This window comes from Ornithodoros turicata, chromosome 8, assembly GCF_037126465.1.
Source record: "Ornithodoros turicata isolate Travis chromosome 8, ASM3712646v1, whole genome shotgun sequence".
Taxonomy (NCBI): domain Eukaryota; kingdom Metazoa; phylum Arthropoda; class Arachnida; order Ixodida; family Argasidae; genus Ornithodoros; species Ornithodoros turicata.
The window spans coordinates 4,192,083-4,218,458 of NC_088208.1; the positions used below are offsets into that span (position 1 = coordinate 4,192,083).

Genomic DNA, 26,376 nt, shown 5'->3' on the forward strand with positions numbered 1-26,376 from the left:
AGGCACGACTGCATTGCTCACGGAGATGGAACAGTGGCATGTAATACATAGTTGTGGGGGAATGATGAGGTGACAGTAGTGTTCAGTAGCAGCATATAGAGGTTGCACTACGTGTTGCTTTAATGGAAGGACCTTTTAACCCTGGAATCGACCAACCCCATCCACTACGTACCGTAATTTCACGCTTACTAGTCGCAGCTTATGAGAGATTTTTTTTTCTTATGGGCGCTCCGAGGCTTATCTGATGACTATTTTTTCCTGGTATTTTCCCCATATGCCGGTTTTAACGAAAGGGCAGAGACTGCCTTTGAACAGCACCTGCCAATGCCCAAACAATGCATAACGGGTGGTCTTGTGACGGCTGTCGATGAGTTGCGCATTGACTGTACATGCCTTTCTTGTGAATGACTACGTTCATGCTTGAGCCCCTAGCTCATGTCCGTCTCATGATTTCTGTGATGTGTTATCCACATTCGAGTAGACTGACCTTCCTGTTGCCTTTCCAGGAAAGTGGTGACGGTGATTCGTGTCTTCTGGAAGGCCACTGGCCCGTTGATCCACAAAAAAACACAACAAGGGCACAAGCCGATCATGATTGAACACTAGAACTGACCTCCTCTGTTGTACATCATGCCGAACCCGGAGCATGGACCACAGGGTTTATGGCCTTCTCTATGGTCTCTTTTGCCACACAATAAGTGGCTTCCGTATTGCCGCGGCTCATCTGCCGGAAAACCTTGAAAACGTTCCTAAAAACAGGTACTGCGGCTTATACGTGTGAAATTACGGTAATTGAAACGGCATGCCCTCTGTGGCGTGATGCAAAAAAGGACCTAGCAGTTGACCAGATGGAAAATTCACAGCATTTCCTCTTGAAAACAGATTTGTACCACAATTTATTTCACTTCGATTACCCGATGATGTCAGTGAAAAGTCAACGCAGGTTTCCTAACAAAGGATGCCAAAGGCGCCTTGATGTAGTAGTCCTTTTTTGGATGGTGGTGCATGGAATTTCACAAAGATTCAGGATGAGCTATCATAATCGAGTTTTCCAGTGCCGCTGAGCCCTTCGACATCTACTTCTGTCTCTGTAGCATTTAGCATGTTGAGGGTGATGTCTGTAAAAGATGAACAGGTATTAGCAATCATAACAGACAGACAGAAACACTTCCGGTTGTCCACCTCCATTCAATGCTTGATTTCTGGTTTGACACTTTTCAATTACTATATGCAAGTCCATTTAATTAACCTTTAATTAGTCTTAATTATTTCAATTACCATGTAATTACCCTTTAATTACATTAGGAAACCGCAGGATACATGAGGTAATCTTGAATTTCCTTAATTACCTTTAAGTATGTTTACTTGCCTTAATTACTCTCAATTCCCCTTTAATTGATGTTAAGTACCTTTAACAACATTTAATTACCTCCGGTATAACCCGCGGTTACCTTCAGTATTCTTTAATTTCATTTAATTTTTCTCTTAATTACATATATCTTACATTCATTGCCTTCAAACTCAACTTTCTTGTTTTAATTGCCTTTAATTGTTCTTATGCTTAATTACCTTAGACTACTACAATTTCAAATCATTTGCCTCCATTTACATTTACCCTCTTATATCCCCTTTACATGTCCATTTACACCGCTGTCTCTGTGTGGCTTCACCATCTCACACACACACACACACAGCTTTTTCCATTTTGACCCTCCTAATGCTAACACATTAATAAATTGCACAACACGCAACAGAATTCAAGATTGTTCACTAATGTGGCTGTTTCCAGCACAGGTAATCTCATACGAAGGCACATAATGGTTTGGCCATCTTATCACGTTCATGCACCAGTATTTAATAACTTTAAGCACCTACTATCTGGACAGGTTCTCATCACCTTGTTCTCAACATTCACAACATTCTCGTAGGTATCCACAGATTTTTGAGTGAATACGAGCAATGCCTTTCGGAGCAATGAGTTGAATACTCTATGCAGCTTTTCCTTCACGTTCTAGCACGTGGCTGATTTCCTTCTCATGATTTCTGTGATGGCCAGACCATGTCGAGTCACTAGAGGCATCATCGTCCTCTGTTTCTGTGGCCTGAAAGCATGTGGCATAGCGAAGTGCAAAAGTGCCGATTTGATTTACATTTTCTGCATTTCTTGTGTCCCCTGCATACCTACTCTTCCTGAAAAGTTGTACCACGCTTCCAACACAACCTGTGTCGTTAGATGCGTCTCATTATCTTTCATTGAAAATTCATGCCACCTTTAGGGAACAATAGGGGGAATAATCGGGAATGCCAACCAAAGTTGCTGAATGGGATCACCCATTCCACTCAAATTCCATTCTTAGGAATGGAAATTTGTGATCATGTCTTGCTAGACATTTTTATGCACACTTATAATTCTAAATTTTTCAATTTGTGAAATTTGCAAAAATTATGGGCTCACGAACAATAAGGTTCTTACAGTAGATGTGTCCAATATCAAAACACATCCACCAGCCAAACAATAGCTAGGTTAAGAAAGGACAGCTATCAAGAATCCCGACAACTTCCAATGCTACCGGAGTGAATGTCACGAGACTTTTGGCTTAGGCGGGCATGCTCGACTGATGCAATGGAACGTGACAATTAGGGCCCAAACTTTTAGGCATTTGCCTATAAATGTCTATAAACACTTAAATGCGACATTTTCGGGGATGCCTGCCTTTTTATCGACTCTATTAAAGGGGCACTAGAATGCAAAAACAAGTTGACTTCAAATTACGTTACACGCTACGTTAATTTCGTACTTATCATAATTCAAAACTTTGATTCCATTACGGAGTTACAATCGAAATTATACCGGACTCTTCCTTGCTTCGGCACTAAGCAGTGAACGTTGTTTCAGCTCGTGCGTCTCTGTTTTTAGCCCATGCTGTGCGTGCCACGCCACGGAGCAGTCCCGTGAAAAACATAGTGCACGTTGTGAAGCGGACTTGCGTAGCTGTCCGAAGGACACGAAGATAAATGTTGTCAGTGGAACATTTGCCAGATCTGTTGTGGGCTACAATTCAGCGAATCAGTATTCAAAAATCAAGTAGTGCGTATCATGCCGCATGTATACGGAACACCACGATCGGACCCGTTACAAATCCATGTGGCCACGATAGATATGCGCGCGCTTCTCCCGCTGTCTCATTGGATGCTGCCGATCTTTGCTTCCTAGGGATCCCATTTGTTGCCACCAAAGATGGCTCTGTTTTCATTGCGTTTTTCTTCTAAACGGTAGCACTGTGTGAACTAATTTTGCTTGCACTATACGAATTGAAAGACAGACTTTCATTTGAGAGCAAGTTGTTTTTGCATTTTAGTGCTCCTTTAAATTGTAACCTTTTTTAAACATCTTTAGATGCCATAACAGCCTTTTTAAAGGTGGAAATACAAGTGCACCTTTCAGACTCAGACTGAGTGCTGCATTTTGCTTTTCGTTTCTGCGTGTTTGCCCCGTTAATGCTTTTTCTTTTTTGCACTTGGTTCCCTTCAGTACCTTGCTTTGCATTGGTTTGCTAGAAGGGGCCCATGTGTATTTAATCAAAAGATTTAGCCTCGCTTATCCTTTCGAGATTATCAAGAAAAAGTAAAAGCGTTATTCAATATATAGCTTCGTTCTAGACTGCCTCAGCATCCATGCTGTTACGGTAGCCTCTAAATGAGCACATTTTCCTGCATGGAGCATTCCGAAACACTAAAACAACTTTATTTTGGCTTTGGAGAATGGGGAGCTTCATCGTCACAGGCGATACTCTATCCCATTGCTGGTGGGAATGTGGGGAATAAAATAACGAGCCCCTTCACAATAACGATCGAAGTCAGATGGTATCCAGAAATGTCAGAAGAGCTTTGAGCGCAGAGCGTTGCTGGGCTGGATTGGGCCAGGGACTGAGCAATTTCGATAGGGAGAAGGGGCGAGAGTCCAGCTGACGAAGAGACTCGGAGAGTGTGGTTCGGGAAGGTCCGAAACACTAACAAAGCCAAAGAACGCGCCCATTTTTCTGCATTTGATTGCCTATTTTGGTGTTTTTTACGGCCTAAATGCCTGCTCATTTCTATCGTTTTCAGTGCCCATATTTCCGGGCCCTAGTAATAATCCAGTGAAGAATGAAATGTCTCACCCGCAGACTTGGTGGTGGGAGCTTGTGCCATAAGACTGGCTCCAAGCGCAGCAGTTGGGTCCTGTTGGGAAGCCACTGCCGCGGCAGAAGCACCAGATGCCTTTAATGTGACGGCTTGCTGTTGCTGCTTTTTGACTGGAATCCCAGCCTCCTCGTACGCTTTGCGTTTCATGCTTCCTTTGATCTGGCTGCTGTTAATGCAATGAAAAGTATTTATGACAGAAAGCACGCAACACATTAAGACACACACACGGGGTGTCTTATTTTGAGCTGCACCAAAAGTTTTAAAAGAAGAAGAATTGAAAGAAAGAACTGATGTTCTGAGGCTGGAACAACATAGAAGGGACAAATACATACAAAACCTCAATTTGCGTAAGAAATTAACGATGAAAGATCAAAGTCACTGAAAAGGTTAATTTCTTAGGCAAATTGAGGCTTTGTATGTATTTGCCCCTCCTATGTTGTTCCAGCCTCAGAACATCAGTTCTTTCATGTTAAACAGGTGCCGCCTGCATCGATCCCGTCGTATGAACGTGTGTGTGAGTGAGCAAAAATGTAAGAGTGAAAGGAGGATGAGTGAGAGAGAGTGGCTGGTTTGTCCCTTCAGATGATGCACCCTTAGAAGTCACTGAGAAGGAATGTTAGCTTAGCTCAATTGGTAGAGCCCTGGACCGGTAATCCAGAAGATGTGGGTTCGAGTCCTACAGCTGGCTAACCTTTTCAGTGACTCATCTTTCATCGTTAAGAAGAATTGATTTGGGACACTTTCAATTTTGTCATTAGCTTACCTTTAGTGGCCATTAGGAATAAAAGTTGCTCGTGCTGTGAGGTGGCTAATTAATGGAGATATTTTCATTAACTTTTTAAGTTAGATGCTTTCAGGGGAATGTGAGATAGCAGAACTGGAGGCAGTCATTATTTGAAGGGGCTCCATTTCTTTAAAATCCTAAAAAAAATTTGCAATCAATATCTCAGTGTGCATGCATGCTTCAGGATTTTAAAGCAACAGAGTTGCTTTCAATAATGATTGCCACCAGCTGTGCTATCTCCACTGCACGAGGAACCTTATTCCTAATGGCCACCAAGTCGTCAGGTAAGCGAACGACAAAATTGAAAGTGTTCTAATGCCACGCTTCTTTAAAAAAAGAAAACAAAAATTTAGCCGCTAAAACGAAAAAACAAAAAAACACTTTCACACACGGACAAACACACCGAAGCTGGTGTCATTTGTATAGCAACATAAATTGCAGAGTCTGATCGAACGATTAGTTGTGTTTGTCTCGATTGCTTGTTCAGCCTCTGCAATTTACGAGGGTGACAGAGATGATTATTTTTAAAACTACAAAATTAACAACTGGAAATTTTGCGCAACAAACCCATATTTCGGTAGCCATAATTCTGGGTAACATCCCACTCTCAAAACATGCTTTGAGTCCGCAATTCCTGGGCCAGTGTCTCCAAGGTACGCGCTGTCACAAGTGGGTTGGCGACCCTGGTTCCTTCAAAATGCAGACCTCTGCAGCAGAAGAACAGCTTTCTCTTCAAAATATCCTCCTGAACAGTCTGTCCTGACCCGTAACTTGCCCGTGCACCGTGGAACGAGCCGTTTCAACGTGTACAATTAGCTTTCTCTTATTTTATTTGTCATTGTTGTACGTAAGTTGAGAAGTTGACCAAGAAAAACCAGCAAGTAGCCACGAGGGTGCAGACTTTGACAACGCAGCTAAACCACGACCCATTAGATTACAGTGACCGTGTCGTAGGCACCCCTTCCCAGCACCGCATTTGGAAGCTAGTGGTGGTGCTACTCATCAGCCCGGTTATTGCTCCCTCAACTTCTACAATACTTTGTACTTCAGCTTACCTTAGTACTTTTCTACAAGCGGTGGATGTCCCACGGAAGATGTTTCATTCTAAAGTCTATTATCATCATCATTCTATGCGTTTTCGTAGGAGCTGTTGCTGTCGTCTGCTACGGTAGTCGTACATCCATTTATGCGCATTCAAAATTCAAATTTCCATCCTCCAATCATGATGCAGATCTTGCGGGCTGATGAGTAGCACCCCTAGCGGATCGTGCGGACGGGCTCCACATAGGGGTTGACGACCATGACATGGTCTTTATAATCTAGTAGGTTGTGAGCTAAACTGGCTTGGCTCGACTGACGTTGCATGGTACTGGATTAGTGGCCGTAGTGTCCAAGATGCAGTTTGGGATGCCATCTAGAGGCTCAAACTTGCTAGAACAGTAGTGCATTTGCTAAGAGAAGGATTGCTCAGATCAAGACCTGTGTCACTTCGTCGGGTCGTGGTTTGACGGCTGAAGGCGTTTTGCCGCCCCAGAGGAAGTTGGTGCGAGCGAAGCGACACGATGCGGGACAGCACAATTGGCGCAGAACCTCCACCCCCGATATCCGCAGTTAATTTACAGTGCACGGAGCTGGGCATGCTGTCAGAAAACCGTGAATTGAATGAAGAATATGTGCAGCAAGGAGAAAGCAAAGGACTTACATGGTTCTATTCTTTATGTGATCACTGATCTTATTGAGGTCTTCTCCAAATCGCTTCACGGCCGTCCGAAGCATCTCAACTTCGTCATCTGTCCATTTGCCCCTGTCGAGTTTTAACATGGCATGCATAAAAACTGGCTCTCTGTAACACAGATTCTCCGTTCCAGAGCAATACCATTTATACTGGAACCTTTAATTTCGGTTTTGGTAGTGGAAACACAATGCGTTGCGAGACCACACGAAATCTTTAATGTCTTTCCGCTTAGCCGGTCATTCGCAAATGCACACAGTAATCTGCATACCGCAATGCAGCTAGAAATCAGGTTTCTTGTCTTCTAGGGCTGTGAAAAGCTGCGTACACATCTAGTTTTAGATATTACCCAAATGTGGGGATTCGCCCGTCAGGTGTCAAGGAAATTTCCTTTTTTGTAAGGCTCCAAAACCGATGTGTATGCCAATGTTGTTCCCTTACCCTGCAGGTGATGGTTCTGAGGAGGAATACAGCTGCATTGCGAGCTCTCCCAACTTGGTAAAAGCAGCTCCGGCTGCTGTGAAAATTTCACCAACCTAGTGGGACGGTTACAGATTAGGTCGAGTCAGAGAAAATAAACACGCGCTGTACCAGTGACAGCGCTGGCCAAGTCTTTCTCAATGAGCCCAAACATCTTACCTTGCTGGCACTGCCGTGACTCATTGTGCTCAAACAAAGAATCACTTCCTGAGTTACACTAAGCGTCACAACAGCAGCTTGGGTAAAGGGGTGATCATTTCGCGACTCGCTAGCACTTGTTCAAATTCAAAGTTTTGCTTATTTAACGTCAGTCTCCAACTGCTCGCCGCCATGCAGAACGACGCTTTCGCTCAATGTTGCCATGCCAGCACAAGAAAATCGTTAAACAATTTTGTCAACGTTTTCAGTGCAAACATGTCAAAAGGTCAGAGCCATTTCTGCGATCATCAAATAATGTTTTGGCCACATTTTACCCTCGCCAATCTCTAGCATTGGGACTATGCACTGGACGGCGACTTTTCTGAACAGTGTAGTGTAGAGTCGCCACACTGCGGCCCGTGAATGCCGTCTGCTACGTCGTCTGCCGGATGGATGGATGCAGAGCCGTATATTAAAAGGGAGTCTGGCCATTGGGAGGAGTCACGAAAAGAGGCTCGACCTGTCAATCACAGTTTCGCTCCTCTGATTGGTTTGCTTTTTACCAAGGGGGTCGCCATGACACCATACTGCCACCCAAAATGGCGACGAAAACAAACACAGTGAAGCGGGGATTTCGTGACAAAAAAGTTTCACAGACTAACCTGATTTTATGCTGCAAATGTACATCCTAATATAAATTTCTCGGAAATCAGTTTCAACTTATGCTCATCCATCGATATCTAACTGAAAATAATACGTTTTGTCGCCGGTGTTAGGCCTAGTGAACACGGCGATCACAAGGAAATCATAACAAAAACGGCGCTGTGCTGTACGATCTTATTTTTAACAGCTGGATTTCATGGATATAAACATTATTGCCTCTTATATTCCAACGATTCATGTAGATTTGTTTAAAAATCATACCGACAACAGAATGTGTCCCAGCAGGTGGTTCTGACGGCAGCGGTGCAACGACGGAAGCAGACGACAATTCCCAACGTGCCTTACGCTCCCTAGGTGGCGCTTATCAAATTTGCACCAACAATCCACTACTTTTGCAGATTGCAAGAGGTATCCATTTCAATCCCATCCAATCCACTTGCCACCCAAAATGGCGCTGCCCATGTTGGATAAGGGGGCAAATAGTGAGGATAGGCTGATTGATAGCGCCCCATATTTCAAGACTTCATTGGTCGGAAAGCTGAAAAAGTGGGTGGAGCTTCAGGTATAGGCATGATCCATTAATGGCCAGACTCCCTTTTAATATACGGCTCTGGATGGATGGATGGTTTGGCACCCCTGGCGGGCCTCTTTGTAACGAGGGTCCAGCTCCGGCGGAGCGGACACTGCCGCTGCGGGCTCACGGCAGTGTTGCCAATTTAACGGATTTCCCGCCAGATCTGGCGGATTCGACTTGCATCTAGCGGGAAAAAAAATGTCTTTAGCGGCTAGCGGAATTTCTGACGGGGTCCTGGTTGAATTTAGGGGATTCTAGCGGATTCAGACTCGCCTCATTTTGGCTGAAAAGCCCGAAAAATCAATTTATTCCCTACAGTATGCTAACTTCCGAACCGAAACCAGTCACCTGAAATTTGGTAAACTCCCCACTCTCCAAGGTCGAAAATAAAGTTGTTGTTTGAAATTTGGTATCTGCACGGCTGTTTGCGCGCAAGAAGCTCACTTTCGATTCGCTCTCTTTTCTTTGTGCTAGAACCTTTTTGATCTGTTTTGGAGAACACACCACCAGTACCTCGGTCAGACCAAAACATTTAATGTCTTATATGTTAGGGCCGTAATCTTGCGCCGGACAGAAGCGACTTTGCTCTGTCCTTAGGGCGCGAAATTAAGTCCTTAACTACTAAGGCCTTAAATGCTGCTCTCGCCCAGCACAGCATTGTTGACCAGGGGAAATGATGACACATAACCCGAGATTTTGCACCAGAACACGAATTAAAGTTTGTCTGGACATCTTGCTCCCTCTTGTAGTAGCCCACAAAGTCTGCCGATTGCTGTTCCCAATGCGAGGTGGCTTCGTTTCTCTTCTTCACTAGCGTCTATGGCAGTGTGCACTCTTCTAGTTTGTTGAAATGCCAAAAGTGAGTTACAAACAAAAACTTTGCAAGGAATGGCTTCGGGACCCTGTGCTAAGGAACGGTTCAGAACGGCGGCAGATTGGACGAAACGGTATAGTGCTGGTTCTAGTTCATCGGTGTAGTGCTGGTGTGAGTCTGTGCTGGGTACGAAGTACTCAGATCTGAAGGCACATGGAGACAGTGCAAAGCACAGAGAGGCATTGGGACATTTCACGTCCGGTCAACAGCAAGTTCGCATCGCCCCGGAGAAAGTCGATCCAGCGCATGAGGCTGAAGGCGGGACAGAGCTCTTTATTGCTGAACACAGTTCAGTGCTGACCGCCGATCATGCCGGGGAACTGTACAAGAAGTCTTTCCCGAACAGTGCGAAAATTCCAGACAAAGGAATGAAAGATGTATCGCTCCAAATGTTCAGCTATCTTGACGAACGTGCTTTATAGGCACCTCAAGGATGATCTTCATCGCACCTTCAGCTAGTTGAACTTGATAAAGGACAATTTGCGCAATAAAATGAAGCCGGACATGGTCGGGCCTGGTCATGGTCAAGATAAGGGCTTGAGAAGGCACGCGATAGGAGCGCTTCGAGTACGACCTCCTCGGTACGACGAAGAAGAAATGAACGAGAATGCGAAGCATGCTCCTGAACACCATAAACACAGGTGAAATATACATAAATCTCAACGTGTTCATGCACTTTTCAGCGTTAAGCGGATTTTAGCGGCTTCTTCGCAAAATTTAGCGGATTCTGGCGGAATCGGTTGGCTACTTTGGCGGATCATTCGTCTAGAATGTTGGCAACACTGGCTCACGGTTAGTTTCCAGTTTACGCGTCGTCTTTGCAGCCAGCAGTCGGAATGACAACATACTGTGCAATTATCTCACGACAGTTCTCTTTGTAGGGTTTTGAAATATAAAATTAACCGTGCAAAGTGCGATAGTGTGTGTAAATTACTTATTTTTGTCAGTTTTTGTCTTTGCATCCTAAGTTGGCTGCTTATCAGCACTCGAGGGGGAAAGTACTGAAGATAACTACTTCCTGTACAGCAGAAAGTACACAATTTGAAGAGCCTCTAAAGGGACGATCGCATCCAGACCCCCACCTATGAAGCAGACACCATTGTCATGGTTGTGGTCACTCCTGGGGAAAGAAGAAGCTCGGGGGAAAAACGCGCAAGGTGAAAAAAGTGTGACGTAACGGGCACGGACAGAGGTGCACGGGGGATAGCGTTCTGGAAGAGAAGATCCCTGGCTGACTGTCGGCATCGTCTTGTGGGTCCTATCGCCTGGCTCTGGATTTGAACGTCCACCTGGTCCTGGGTTCCTGGTGCTGGCTGCGGGTCTGCCCTACCAGGTTCTGGCTGCTGGTATGCTCCACCGGGTCCTTGTCTCTGGCTCTGGTTGCGTGGTTGCTGGCGTTGTCCGCCCCCGAGGGTTACCCACGCTCACAGTAAAGTTTCTTATTACAACCTTGTATGACTCTGTCTCGTGCTGGCTTCTGTCCGAACTACCCTGAGGACTCTGGCGGCTACGTCCAGTGTAGGCACTGTGAATTGACCAGGTGTCACGTAGGTTGACTCACAGTCTGCCGCATCACAACCATTATGTTTGGCATCAGCAGACAATCTCCTTGGCTAATTTTTTTAATCCAAAAAGTGCTCATTAAAAAAAAAAAACTTTTAATATCAGCGGTGCTTCCACTGCTGCGGAGGCTTAGTCGGCGAGATCAAGCTTGACGTCATTCCCAAACGGGAGGAGTGAGAGGGCATCACTCAGAGGAGAGAGGCGCCGTCTAGACGCCCGCACATCCACGCCATCCCTTTTCTCAAGGTTGGGCTCAGATTGGTGATGTTGGGAATGATGCTCTTGCCTTTTCTAGAGAGGGAACTCCTGCGTATTCTCAACATCCGTAGTCTGCTCTTATTGTGCATTCCAGCGATAGCAGTCAGACTGTGACACTATTTCACTTGGTATTTTTGATAGCTTGGTCAGTGGCTAATGAGGAATAAAATGACACTATACTTTCGAAATCGACTAGAACAGATACGACCATCCCTTTAAAGCAGAGGATAGCCTCCCTCAGAGGATGTCTCCTTCATGCTTACTAATTGCTTGTTGTCATTAAAAACCGATACACTTTACGTCACACTAGCTACTGCCGCAGAACTGTCCATTGCCACGGCATCCAGTTGTGGTCCACACAAAGGTTGAGAACTGCTGTCTTGCGTTGTTTGCACATCCTGTTCGTAGTCCAAAGTGACAGTCAGCTGCCCATAGAGCCTTTGCAACATTTCTAACAGGCTGTCTTGTAAGTACTGCACATCTTCCGCAGGGCAGTAGTCGTCTTGTGCAGACCGGGACACCGTGACAAGTGTGGGAGGTGCAGGAAGGCGCTGCAGGAAACGCTCGGTGGATCGCAGCAAACTGTTCATCTCCTTGCGTGAGCTCGGATGATGAGGTAGAGAGGAGTCGCGGTCTCTGCTGCAGCCGGCATCATGGACCAGTTCTGCCGTCAAGGGAACGCCAACTGGAGGGCTGTTAAAAGAGAGGTTCAGCATTTGCTTAGAAACATTTTGGAGGTGAATCTTGGCGTAGGTGTTTAAAGGTGCGCTGAAATGTCATTTTTCGGTGCCAGTGACAATTTGTCAAACGAGACTGTTGCAACTGAGGCCCGTGTTTGCAACATTGCTTTTGCAGGTGCCACCTGCACCGTTTGTCATTTGAAAGTGCACGAGCATATAGTGGACAGTGCCAATGAACTTAAAATAAATCAACAAAAGGGAGAGGGTGCAGACCTACCTGTGCATGATGATGAAGGAACAAAAAACCGAGACACGATACATGCAGACAAACAAACTGTTCCAGCCTCAGAACACGAGTTCTCTTATGTTCAACAAGTTGCTGCTTGCGTCGATCCCGTCGTATGATTGTGTGTATGAGTGAGCAAAAAAATGTAAGAGCGAAAGGGGGATAAGTGAGAGAGAGAGAGTGGTTGATGTGTCCCTTCAGATGACTCACCCTTGGAAGTCACTGGGGAGGTGTGTTAGCTTAGCTCAATTGGTAATCCAGAAGATGTGGGTTCGACTCTTACAGCTGGCTACCCTTTCCGCGACTTCCATCTTTCATCGCAAACCTTCCTTCTTTGTCTACGTGTCGCTCGGTTATTCGTTCCATCATCAACGTAGGAATCATTGAGGAAAATACAACCTGTCATTGCACAGGTGGTAGATTGTACATGGTGGACACACAGTGTCACAGTGTACAGGGCGTTCACAGTAACTATGTATAGAATTTGATAAAACAGGGCTTAGCCCAGCTATTTTGACATTCTTTCTTATTCTGCTCATTGCCTGGTGCAAACACCGCATCTTTTAAGCTTTTCTTGACACAATAAGCAATCTTTGCCACGCAACGAGCCCACTTCTGGACTGGATCGTGCATGCAGAGTGAGCTGCGAATAGGTTCGCTAGACGGCAAAGACACTCAACGGTCAAAGGAATGAACATTAGAAAGACAGAAAGAAAGCCAAGAGACAATTTTCTTGCTAATGGTAGGCATGTCCATAAGGCGCTTAGTAATGATCGAAGCACTTGTCCGCTATTTTAAACCCTCGGTGCAGTTTTGGAAGACTGTTTCAGTTTTTCTTCTTACTATATTTGCACTTCGTCTAATTCGAATGGCTGCATGATGTGTAGCTCAGTGCTCACCCCTGTACTGTACAGCTTTTGCGGAATATTTTATTCCGCGACAAGAACACGTTGAGCTTCCTCTAATGTTTACCACGTATTTCTTATTAGGTTATGTCTAAATGCGAGAGAGAAAACTGCATTTTCAACCAATTTAATACTGCGCTGCGTTTAACATTTTAAAAATCTATATATGTATAATAAAAGTGTGTATACAGGAGTTGAGCGACAAATAAGCGACCCGTAATTAACTATAAACAGCAAGCTCTACGGTTTTGTGACAATGCAGACAAAATTCGCAATTAACTGACGCGTACTAAATCGCAACGGTGCATCACTTTTTAAGCTAAAACTTTTTATTTCCTAGTGTGCGGAGGGATTCTCAACATGCACCGTGATTTTTAGAAGGCGACGACCACAAAGCGGAAGTTAAATCGTGGTCATGTCACCATAAATTCGAGATATACATTGTTGACAAGGATTTCAGCGGAAATAACAGTTCGCGTTCGTGGAAGACACAGAATTCTGCAATCTCCATAGCGACATATGCTGCGAACGACGGCACTGGATTCCGCGGCGTCATAAAATCCGGAGCCCATGTGTATTCTCAGAAAACGTAACTTGATATCGAACGAGCTGACGTATCGCACGAGAAATCAATCAGTCAATCGAAGCTAGAAGACCATATCAGCGAAAGAGAACCGCAGGAGACACGCTGCCAAAGCGGCGATCGAGTGTGCGATCCCGCTTTCCACGTCAGGGACGCGCTTCTGACAGGGGACGGCGACCTTGTGTCCTCGCGCCCAATAGCTTTCTTCCCCCCCGACTGGATTACCCACTATGCAGGTTTCGTTCTTAAATTTTGATTTTGTGTTCGTGCCACGAAGCGACGTGAGTGGTGTACTGACATGGACAGATGGAGAGAGGACAGCAGGAAGGAGAGGGGGGTCGGGGGTGGGGGTCAGTATGCATCCTGGGCCAACTTTCAATAATCAAGAATAATAATTAATTAATCATTAAGCCTTTAAGGTCAGGCCGAGAGCGCTTGTAAAGAGTTGTTTTTCTACATACACGGACATTTTCTTTTTTGCTATATTGGTGGAATCACAAATGCGACAAACGTTAAAAGAGCGCTAATGTGACCCCAACAATTTTGTTTTGTTTTGGGTGCAGCGTGTTCAGGAACAAATACAACGAGCTCCTGAGAAATGACGATGGGCACACACGAGACAACTGTTCCACACGCTTTTCAAAAACGCAAACCAGCGCAGCCGAAGTGGGCATAAGCTGCACGTGAGCTGAGAAGAAAGCAGTGAAGACTAGGGTCACAAGGCCCTGCCAGCGTCGCCCGAGGAACATGGTGGCCGGCTGTGGATGCTTTCTCCGACCGTTTTGGTAATTTCACTGCACGGTGACAATAGGGCATGCAGCAGAAATATTTTGCACGGTGACTCCCAATGAACAGTTAAACGGATTGCTCCCTGAAATGTGTAACGAAATTAAATACGTTGCATTGACATGTATCCAGATACACGATGCATTCAAGACACCACATCCCGTGTATTCACACGATGGACATTCCCCAGAATACCGCGGAAAATGCAAAAAATGGCATAGCTTTCTGCTGTAACGTGAGGGCGAGCACTCAATGTCGCGTCTTCACGTACACCGCTAACCGTGGGGAATATCCTGCGACACAGCCACAAGATATTCCGTAGCAGACGACAGGAAAGGATGCTGACGGTGTCGTCTGGTATGATTGGTGCTGCACGAATGCTGGACATAACATGGGATGGGAAAGAACTTTGGCTCTGTGAGCAGTGTCTTCGCTTTTCCTTCCGCAAAAATCTTCCGTGAGGATGTCCTGCATGTGAATACACGGATCCACACAAGGTGTATGGTGCGCCGTTCCGTTCTTACCATTCTCTGAGTGACTCTCCTAGACGTTGTAAAAGTGCACGATCTTTTTCTGTAAGCTCCTCCGACAATGACTCAATCTCATTTGTGTTTTCCTCCTTTCCATCAATCATTTTTAGGAGGGAGGACTTGAGGGCATTCAGCTGCACCTCTCGTCTATGCTGCACTCTCTCCAGAGTTCCTTGGCTTCGATCTAAGGGCATCTCCATGTGGTACAACTCTTGAAGCATCTTATCCTGCACCCGCAAAGAAGAATATCCCTGTCAGATGGTGTTATAAATGACAGTTAACGTAAAGGGCCTTTTCACTTTGAGGTGACTCTTCTGGACTAGCCCCTGTTAGACGAGCTGTAAGGGAGCTCCTTGTTGCTGGCTCATTGCGCCATCAAGTTAGTTTCCATTTCATTCTGCACCCCAATATTAAAGTAGCACAGAAGTCATTTTTAACACCCTGTTTTCTTCCTATGAAACTGTTAAGTAGGCCAGTAAGATGCACCATGCGGAGTAATTTACACCACAGAGTCATAATTATCGCAGAAACTGAATTTAAAATACGCCGCAAAAATGCAACCGTGCGCAACTCTGGTGAAGAGCAGTACCAGACTGTGATCTGCCTGGAACCTCGCGCTGACGCTATAAGGAGAATGCTCACTGATTGGCCTAGAGAAATGTCGTCTGCTACTTGGCTGTTCGGGGTTCTGAAAAAGCCTTTCCTTCTGCTCAGTAACGATTCGGCCGCTCCTCCATCCCCAATTTTCCGGGAGAACTGACAACGGTCGTTTACGGCGGCAAAGGGACAAGGCGCTGACCCCCACTGACCGGCGAACCAGAACGAGTTCTCCTTATAACGTCATCGGTGATGTGGCATCAAAACTCCTCATCCTCGTTATACCTGGAGTGGCGAGTTAAGGGTGAGCACGCGGAACCCCCTTTATGTGCGTTTTTTTCCTGGGAAACAAATTGCACACATCAAAACCTTTCGCGCTATTCGGTATAACACACTTTCATCAGACGTGTTAACCTGAAAGTTTTTTTGAGGGCCCTCTATACTCCTTTAAAGTTGGTTTAAAGTTTAAAGTTAAAAATTCACACTCTTTTTGTCACATTTAGATGTTTTATCTTTTACCTGAGCACTGCCACAAGCGGTGTGGTCGGATGCTGTTGTCAAGAGTACTCAGTTTTGAATCATAAAGGTCTTTGGGGGAGCTCCAGTGGGCACAAAGGGCAAGTTTTAAAGAAGACCCTTATGCTACCGTCTGACTGGGTCGCCAAACGCTATTTTTTGGAAAGGCCAATGCCCCAAAGGCATTGAATGTACTTAAATGCATAACATACAACGAAAGACTAAGAAAACTACTTCAACAGCACAAGTAATGAGACGAGTGGGATGCATATTCCTAACCTGCTCTGCGGTAAACATGAGCGCAAAAGGGTCCTGCGTGCTGTAGAAATCTAGGTCCACATCGAGCACGTACGAACGACCCACGAAAGACTTGATCCACGTTCCTTGCACACTCTCCTCTTCCAGGGTCTGAACTGTAAGAGATAGTTCGTGCGGGTCTTGTAGCTCTTCTTCCGGTGACCACATACATTCGCTTAAGAAGTACGATTCGGCACAAGACACCTGCATTTGAAGAGATCGATCATATTCGATCATATTGGATTGGAGATGGATCATACAACAATTAGGAACTTGGGGAAAATGTGTCATCTCGCATTGATCATCCATACAAAATAAGATGTCCTCAACGCAGAACCAAGCGCTTATTCTACCTCATTTCTACCTCTCGCAATTAGCGAATGGAGTGGTCTACCCGATCCACTATTAAACATACAGCACAGTGCTTCATTTTCGGTCCCATTTGTCAACATATCTTCTTGGCTAATGGGTTTTTACTGCAAGGCTCACTTCTGTATTCATTTTTTTTTTTTCATTAATAACTTATTCTGTACGGCATCTAACTTTTTTGTGGATCTCCTTTATTTTCAATTATTATTTTTATTTTTTCTTGTAACTTCAGGTTTGCATTATGTTTGTAAATGTTCATATTATTTTGTCAATTTACTCCACTCCCTTATGTAAAGTTCGCAAGAGCATTTAAGGTGAAATAAATGAAATGAATGAATGAAATGCTCTTTAATATACTATTTTGGTGTAGTTTATATCAGGTGACATTAGAAAGGACTCGTAACGGATGATAGATGGGTGAGGAAAGTAGCCTCGGTATAACAGCCGTGGAGAGGAATGTGCTAGGCGGCTTATGTTTGTAGATACAGAAGTGATATCAAGAGGTTGTTCCGATCCCCAGGAAAGCAAGCACCCTATTTCTTTGGTTTTCATTGGTTTGTTTTTGTTAAGATGTGTCACACATGAACACATTTAATTCGAAGTTTTTAAAATGTTTTATCTTTTATTTTTTGTTACTTTTCGGTTCATGAGATGAACTGATGAGAAGAGTTTTATTCGTGACTGTCATGACTATTTCATTTTTTTTTTCTCTGAACTTGACATTGTAAAGTTGTTAGTCTCCACAGAGACTAATTATCGCCAGGGCTGTGAACGGAGTGCCACTTGAAGCCTATAAGTTTGGCAGTTTTGAGAAAGTGCTCAAAAACAAGATTTTGAGAGTGGAATTAGTGAGCATAGTGAGCTGCACTCTACGCAATTTTTATTGAGGAGGCTACCCAATGCCTTCCTACTGGAAAGCAATATCATAACGTAATAGTAATACTAATAAGCAATATTATATGAGCAAACTTGAGCATCGTTAGGAGAGTGCATGACGCTCGCGAGGCAGTTTATTAGGCCACTGATCCTACAGGGGCAGTTCCCTTTGGACCTCTTGACACATCACCCCTGCCCCTACCCCCAGGGCAGCCTGAGATTTTTCCCAATAGAATTTTTTCCCAGTCCTATACTAACCTAAGGTAGCACAAATTTTATTAATATCATTGAATATCTAGAAGTGGGCAGAGTAAGATCCTGGTAACCCATAGAGGAAATATATGCTGGTCTACCAGGCGACAGTGTTCCATTTCTTTTGTGTGTTTTTGGTATAGGCCCCTTACAAGTATGGAGTAACTTTTTTTGGTTAAATCCCTTTCTCAGATTCGGGGCACAAAAATCGGGCACTATTTTTTAAAGCTGCAATTCGGGGAGAAATCAGGCGATAATTGTGCTTTTGGGTGTTACCGAGCATTTTTATCTCTCGTCTTGTGTATCGAGTCGTTTCCTAATCATTTTTAGGGAGGTGACCTACTAGCCCTCCCCGAAGGCATAGACACACATGGGTGTATTGCTGGGAACGTAAGTGACCAGTTCTTACATGTTTTACACATGGTGACCTTTGTTCACCTTTAATAGTAACGTCACATGAGGATCTCATAGTGACTGGAATTCTGGGAGAAATTGGGTTGAACCCAAAAAAGTCACTCCCTACATAGGTGGTGACCATAGGCTTTAGGTCACTGCACTGCCAGTCGAAGAACTGTGTGTACCAGCGTGAAAAAAAAACAACAAAAACACAAACAAACAAACAAAAAACAAAGGAAAAACAAAAAGAAGCAGGCGTAACATAACATGGAAGAAACTTGGAAACAGGGAATATATTGAATACCTTGGCACGACCACTGCGCGTGCCCACCAAGAAGCGATGTGTTCCGTCGGGTATCTGATCGGACCAAGGAGGTCTCACCCAAACCACACGAGAGACATGTCCCGCTAAGACGGCAGGAAGAATCCAACTCTCGATGCTTGTCGCGTCATAAACATGCTGGGCATCGTTCAGTAACGCTGGGTCCAGCGCCGGCGGCATTACCAAATCCGGATGAGAGTCCAAATGAATGAGGAGGTTACCCGAAAACGGAAGCTTTTTTCTTCCGATCATGCGGTACATATGAGGCAACGCATGATGGTGATACTCAACCACAACTACGGGTAAACCTTTTGACATTTTTGCGCTTTGCATACTTCGAAAAGCCAGCAACAGCTGCTACCGAGCCTCCTCCACAAGTGAAGGTTTTGGGGTTTTGGCGCCACTTGTCATCTATTGGTCATCACGTGACTCGCTAACCGAAACCGTAACCACCGTAACTGCGGCGGTGTTTTGAAGAAAGACGGTTGCGCGTGTAAGGCAACAGAGCTCAGCGTGCAGCAGCCAAACGACGGTACCCATGACAAAGATGTTATTGTTTCTGGTGGTGATCGTTAGATTTTTAGTTTTGTGCACAAACTGTACAGGTATAGGCAACAAAATTTTTCAGTGGGGTTGCCAGAACAAAGCTTTGCTGTAACCCAACTTTGACTCGAGCAAGGATGAAAATAATACTAATACTAATAATAATAAAAGAAAAGAAAAGCGGGACAAAGCGGTTGTTTTCCGACTACATACCTTAGCGCGAAAGAGTGTGAGGGATCACTGTCGCTATTTTCGTCGCTATGTGTTTTTGTGCGTTTATCCTGTGAGTAGCGAACTTTTGGAAAGCATGCAAGTTCGTGGGACACATGGACACCTGGAAACACTTCACTGACCAGTGATTTATCCAGACCCCCCAAAATCCCCAATTTTTTTCTGTACGATATAACTGGAATGATGACCCCCCATTTTTATTTTTATTTTGTTACACACTCCCATGTCTGTGATTCTGGATTAATTACTGCTTCACCTTATGGGAATTATAGCCTCCAAGCAAACGGCGAGCAGTCTGTACGTACTGTACAATGTCGCACAGCTTTCCTCCTGCTTCACGAGGGATCCGCGCTGTCCTGCCGGGCATCTGCATCATGCGACGAGCCATGTAATTTGGAAATGTGCATACAAAACGACGCAACGTGGACGCGGGCGAAGACTAGGCTACGTACACACCAACCGCAGTGTGGAAAAAGCGTCCAGCGATTCACGGGGAAGCGTTCCTGTCCAGTGGTATCGATTAAGTGCGATAGAGAGCTTCGAGTCGGTGTCGCTGGATGCAAAAATGCTATGTCCCAGCTGCGAGAATTCTGCAAGAACTTGGTTGTGGACTGTCGCATCCGTCCCGGTCGATTCCAAAACTATATAGTGCCGTTTTAGTCCTCCTTCATCATGGCAATAACGCCTAAAATCCGACGAGAAAAAGTGGAGTAATTTCTGTGCCATTTGCTGTAATGAAGGGCACGAGCAGAAGGCGGATGTTGTGAGAATGACGGAATTCCCTCTCTGGAAATCGGAGAAAACGTCACTCGGACGAGTCCAATCAGAGAGAGGCCGGAGGGCCTCCTGGGATGGCGCCCGCATGCCGTGGAGAGTTTGTGATCGGCTTGTGAAATGTCACTTCTGGGTTAGCGTCCGGAGCGTAATACCATGTAACACGCGACAGTCGGCGTATATTTACCCCAGACTTTTCATTTAGCATATATTTTGGTGCGAAAGGGAAGCAGACGAGCTCGGAGACAATGGGCGCGTTAAGTGACTGCTCAGGAGCGCGAGTATTTGGCACTCCTACCGTTAAATGTAGGCTTCGCGAGGATTCGAAAAAAAAAAAAAAAAGGTTTGGTGAGCATCATACTCATCACGAACCATCCCCTGGATACCGATACAACATTCGCATTCATTTTGCGCGAGTAATAGACCTCTACCGAGGAAACGTCACCATGACGTAATCATGACGTTAGTAGACAAGACATAGGGAAACCGAAACAGCGCGGACGGAGAACACCGCCGTTTCACAAAGCCGTATTCCTTCACGAAGGTCAAGGGTCGCTTTTTTTTGTATTAGTGGTACACACAAATGAGGTCACGTTTTTAGTCGTTTTCTTGTCTTCATTCGTGTTCCCTGTCCAATCCAGTAACTCTACGCGGAAAGAAAAGGCTCCACCGAAGGGTTAGGTTGCATCGTCTCGAAAGTCAACGTCGTAATCCTGTGCGGAATGTGGTTTGTTATTACGACTTATAGTTCGCCCTTGCACTACGTGCACTCCGAGAGAAACTCGCGCCCTTCGGGCTCTTGAAGATGACAAAGCCTTTTGATAGGCGCTACAGAAAGATAGGGTTACCGGGAGCAGAACAAGGTCATACAACACAATGTAAAGCAAAGGAACTGTATAAAAACCTTACAATGTGAAAAACTATATTTAAACTTGGCTTTCTTGTGACCTATTGATTTTTTGCTATAGTAGATCCAGTCTACCAAGTTGGTGGCGCTGTTGTACCACTTGACGACATTTGTTTGTAAACAGAGAGAGGTCTGTTAATTTGTAAATGATGACAATAGCAGACCGAAATGGAAATGCGAAGAGCATAAAAAAGAGCTCCATGGTATACCGTGACGTCACCACCATTGTCGTCTGCTTCGCAACCCGCATTCTCCCTTGCCGGATGCCGTAGCAGTGTGTTGCTTTCAGTGCCCTCCGCTTCACAGAGGCGAAGCGCTCGCTTCGTAATAAATTCGTTTGAATAAAATCTGCGCAGTTTTGCGACGAAATATTTCGTACACACATTCCTGACATCCCAAAGTTTACGGATATACCACAACCTTTGTGGTAATTTTTGTTGCGGAGTCCCACTTTACGTGGTTACGCTCGCACTCAGAGTTGCGTACGCGTGCGCGCGCTTCACGCCTCAGCTTTTGGGGGGTGCACAAAAAAGGGGTATCGTGCTTCGTCACGTGATCTTTTCTCTTCTCTCCACGAAAGTGAAGAAGGGGAACGCAGGTCGGGGGTGGGGCGGCAGCAGAGCAGAGAAAAAAGAGAAAGGGAGTAACAGCAGCGCAGCGAGCGCGTTCAAACGTCCAAGTGCCGTTTAATAGCCGCTCGAGGAGCACGAAACTCGGAGCGCCTGAGAAGGAGTAAGAGAGCGACTACTTAACGCATCCAATCACCTGCGCTGCGCTCCCATTTGTGCGCCTGGCCTACGTCATCATGATGAGGATGACCAGCTCCCGTGGCTCAGTGGTTAGCGTGCTGGCCATGTCACGTCGAGACTGGGAGGTACCCGGGTTCGAATCCCGGTGCCGGCAGTGCTGTCTGGGGTTTTTCCTGGGTTATCCTCAGACGCTTTCAGACGTATGTTGGCACAGTTCCCTTAGAAGTCGGCCCAGGGCGTCAGTCGTGACGTTGCCCACCTCTGTGAGGCCGACAACGGCAAGCCCTCTCACGGGCACCACCATTATCGCTGACGCTTCCCGAGCTGCAGAGGGAGTGGGGATCTTTAAAACTCATTTATTTAAAATATAAGCTCTTTTCGGAAGATAAACTTGGCCAAATACACTGCGAAGCGGTGCCAAACATTACCGTAACGGTTTCTGTTTCCGTTACCATTCCGTTACCCTTCCCTGATGGTAACATTCATTTGAATCTGAGGGAGACGACGTGTGGACGACAGACGCAGAGTTGAGACTCAAGGAAATCTTACCACTCTCTAATGTACACCAACTTGCTTGTGCACCTTTTTTTTTTCTATATTCGAATAGTTTTCGAAGATTCACTGGTAAGTCCAACAACGCCAGAAGAATAAGTGAGCACTGCTTCCTTCGAAATCCGTATCCGTGCTGGAGATGTGCTCACTTCGATTACATAGCTATTAATTTCATACTCGCTTCCGTTACATAGCTGTTCGTTTCACCTTTAGTTTGGTTTTAAAATTACCATTTTCACAGCCCGCCAGCCATCCATTGATACCTCCAAGCCATACAGAGAGGAGTACCTGGGAAACGGCATTATGTGAGTAACACTGCTTCTACGAATTAAGTGGTGTACCAGCGAGCATACTTTGTGCTTTATGATAGTACAGATGTATATTATGGCAGACGTACTGAACGCAAACTATATTGAGTTTTTGGGCGAGACACGTACGTAGCATTACGCCCAACTCTTTTTTTAGTCAAACAAAGCTGTCTTAAAATTGTAATGGAAGTCAATCTATCATTAGTACTACACAATAAATACTCAGAAGTATGTTAGTTGAAAGTAAAGGCTGTGGTCTCGACAGTGTACATAGCCCCGAGCAAATCTTCTTCTGACTATTCTAGAATGTGGGATTGATGACTAAGGTGCTCCTCCAATGTTACATCTATAGAAACTTCCTAGACCGCGCACTCTGGGAAGAACATGTACTGAAAAAATAGTAGTAGTAGTAATTAACCGGAGAAAAAGAAAAAAAAAATGGGGGAAAGACTTGGAGCAGGGTGGCTGCCATAAGGGCGCCTGCAGCTCCATCTCATTTAGGTGGTTTTGAGGTTTATGATATGTGGTTGCTAGTAGTGGCAGTATATACCGCTTTGTTTTAGGTAGACACACAATGCCTTGAGTGCCTTCACGTCTTGTTCCCTTGTAGGCCATCTTCCCATTACTTTGCAGTAAGAGAATGGTCTTTTGTCCAGTGTTTGAAGTGGGTGGGACAGTCTTTCCCTTGCGTCTTCTTGTTCTGGGCACTGTATAAGTACGTGTAACGTGTCCTGGGGCACTTTGCAGATGTCACACAGTCTTGAGGCCACAATACCGAGTTGGAATTGGGTGGTGGCAGTATATAGCGCGCCGAGTCGAATCCGGTGAATAGCCGTGTGGAAAAATCCATCAGAGCCAGTTCTAATGGAACCATTAGGCCAATAGGCCTATCGTAATTTCGGACATTTCTAATAAGACTAAAGGTTTAACGGTTTGATGGGACCGTTAGGACCTAAGGGTCTAATAGGAGCTCCACGAAAATTAAAAAAAGTAAAAAAGAGAAATTTTACCTATCTTTTTCCGACCCCTGTCATGACAGAATTTAATTTCTCTGGCTTTAATTCTTTTGTTTCCAAGACTTGTCAAAATATACAATGCGTGCAGCATTTCGAGAATTAAGTGAACAGAAAAAGTATAAAATAAAATAAAACAAACGCTCTTCAGAAGTGAAGGACCCAAACCTCACTTAGGATGGCAGTGTCCATTTCCTTTGATACATTGGCATCAAAGCGGAAGATCAAGAAAAGATCTTCCCGGAACAGCACCGCAAGCGCGGAAGCGGACGCAGACAGCACATATACTATACTTAGAGCTCGTCTTCCGTGATTTGGCGAATCCGATAGCTCTGCTTGCTGCCGCGGTTAAACAGAAGGGGTGAGGTGTCTAAATCTATTCAATTTACTCACACACGCAACACTGTAGTGAGGAACGGCTTGGGGTATTGACTCAAGATTACCACAAATGTGTTTCTTACTTGTTTTGGTTTAGACATACTGTAGATCTATCGAGAATCGATCTTCTGCAGTTCAATCGCAAGTTTTTTTCTCTCTCGCAGCAGTCCATTCCATCAGAGAATTCCGTCAAGACTACAAAAATTTTTGAAACTGCCGACACGCGACATCCGGCGTATATACGGAAAGCGATGTCCACCTATGAAGCTCCCAGTCGTTTTATGGATGCTTATGGTACTCGCGCATGGCACGTGGCCTTTTAGAGAAAATGGTTAAAAATTGGGCTGTTCGGTATTTTACTTTAAAAGCGATCAAAAACCCCGTACCTGGAAACAAACAAAAGGACGACTTAACACACAGCCCAGACTGACGAACAAGATTTCTATTGACAGATCTGCCTCTGTAGCCAGCAACGCCCTCTTCTGCAAGGTTACCCTTTTACACCCTCAAGCTTGCCTAGTCCCTTTATCTTTTCGAAAGTACGGGACTTTGGAGTTGCTAACAAGAGGGGCTTTTGATCAGTATTGTGCTTTGGAAAAGGTAAAGTTACTGGGCAGGCTTGAGGGTGTAAAAGGGTAGCCTTGCAGAAAAGGGCGTTGCTGGGTCAGGTTATTTAAGAAGCAGGTCTGTCAATAAAAATCTTGTTCTTCTGTCTGTGATGTGTGTTGTGTCGTCCTTGTGTTTGTTTCCCGGCACGGGGCTTTTATCGCTTTTAATACCTTTTATAGGCTGCAAGCGTCGCGCGATGCTCACTCGCCTTTACACGCTGGGGCGTTCGCATCTTGAGTCTCTGACAGCTGATCAGTTTTAGGGATGTTTTAAGGGGGTCACATATCACGAACGACTGCATCCTTGAAGAAATATTAGAATATTCCGAGTCGTAATGAGTAAGACGGTATAAAAAATTTGTAGTCTGACGGTCGGAGGTCTATCGGCATGTCAGGACAATGCGGGCTGCTATATTGAATACTGGAAGAACTTCGGCTACAGCGTTGCTCATTTTTTTATAACAGCTAGGACATTCGACACAAGGAAACACTAAAGGACAAAAGTAGGACGGGACAGGGACGCAGGTTCCGTCATAGATTTTGCAGGTCTGTCCTTTACGGCGTCCTGCATGGAGTGTTTTGGCGATTATATCCTGTTCCATATCTCTGATGTCCCATTAGGGGCCCCTGATCTACAATGAGGCATCACCTGTTCGATCGCAATGCCTCGTTGACGTACCATTAAGTTCTCCTGTGGGACCACTAAGCTCACCTGATAGGCAGTTAGACACCCTTTATTTGGCCGTCAGGGGCCCTGTGGTACCATCAGGCCTTTTTGTGGGGCCATTTGGCGCACCTAACCTAATACCTAACTGTGGGACAGCATTTGTCAGACCGCTAACAGCCCTGTTGGACCACTAGGAGTTGTTAATGTGCCGACAAGCTGCTTTGATGGTCCGTCAAAATATTCTAATGGACCATTAGAATTTCTGATGGAGTCTTGATGGATTTTTCAATCAGGCTGGCACAAGATGTCTTTGGAAAGGACGAAATACAACATAATCTGATTCCAAGGTGTCTGTATGAGTTTATATGAGAGAAAATAATGTTGCAAGATCATTGACACAAAGGAGTTCATGAACACCTTGAACTTTTGAACTTGAAATTTTAATGGTGTTGGTTAGTATACTTGGTTCTCGCATTGGATATGCAACTGCGAAGACAGCTACGCAAGGTGTCCCGGGGACATTATTTCCCATAAAGGGTCGGCAAGTGTAACTATATATGATATACCTGTACCTTATATTTTCAAATCTAAGACCCAGATTTAAATTATGTCCAAATGTCATGTATGGCATCCTCTGGACAAACAAGGGACGTCCATGGATGCACCCTCGACTGAATGATCTTCCCGCAATGTTGTGTCCGTGAGATCAGGTAGGACAGAAAGGATGCTGGCGTCTATCGACGTTTTCGAGATAAGTCTTTGTAGACTTGGGTTCATTAAAGGGACTTCTATGAGTCAGAAACAACAGTAAGTTTCTTCAGTTCAGAAAAGTACAGGGCGCAAGTGTAAGGGGGCGAGCGGAAGTGTACGTCAGTGCAGCCCCAGTGCAGGCTGCACCAAAGCTGAATCGAGTAGGAGAGTTGGCTCCGTGCAGTCTGTCGTCTGCGGCGCGCCATTCGATTAATTTCGACAATATTTCGACAAGGAGCGACTCTCTGCC

At 45.1% G+C, this 26,376-nt stretch overlaps 2 protein-coding genes across 3 annotated transcripts; both read right to left on the bottom strand.

The window, feature by feature from the left end:
• Positions 1-877: 877 nt before the first annotated feature.
• On the bottom strand, positions 878-7,549 carry LOC135365851 (chromatin complexes subunit BAP18-like). Of its 2 annotated transcripts, XM_064598541.1 has the most exons (5): positions 7,341-7,549; positions 7,143-7,237; positions 6,672-6,773; positions 4,161-4,351; positions 878-1,118 (listed from the first exon to the last, which is right to left on the bottom strand). In XM_064598541.1, exons 1-5 carry the CDS (start codon positions 7,362-7,364, stop codon positions 1,024-1,026), a joined length of 507 nt encoding a protein of 168 aa, XP_064454611.1. In that variant the 5' UTR covers positions 7,365-7,549; the 3' UTR covers positions 878-1,023. The 2 variants fall into 2 exon arrangements, with proteins under 2 accessions (XP_064454611.1, XP_064454612.1); XM_064598542.1 differs by lacking the exon at positions 6,672-6,773.
• A 3,954-nt stretch (positions 7,550-11,503) lies between these two features.
• LOC135366366 (UPF0489 protein C5orf22 homolog) lies at positions 11,504-18,999 on the bottom strand. Its single transcript, XM_064599034.1, has 5 exons — positions 18,629-18,999; positions 16,414-16,635; positions 15,016-15,248; positions 14,772-14,959; positions 11,504-12,026 (listed from the first exon to the last, which is right to left on the bottom strand). Exons 1-5 carry the CDS (start codon positions 18,977-18,979, stop codon positions 11,548-11,550), a joined length of 1,473 nt encoding a protein of 490 aa, XP_064455104.1. The 5' UTR covers positions 18,980-18,999; the 3' UTR covers positions 11,504-11,547.
• Between the last annotated feature and the right edge of the window lie 7,377 nt (positions 19,000-26,376).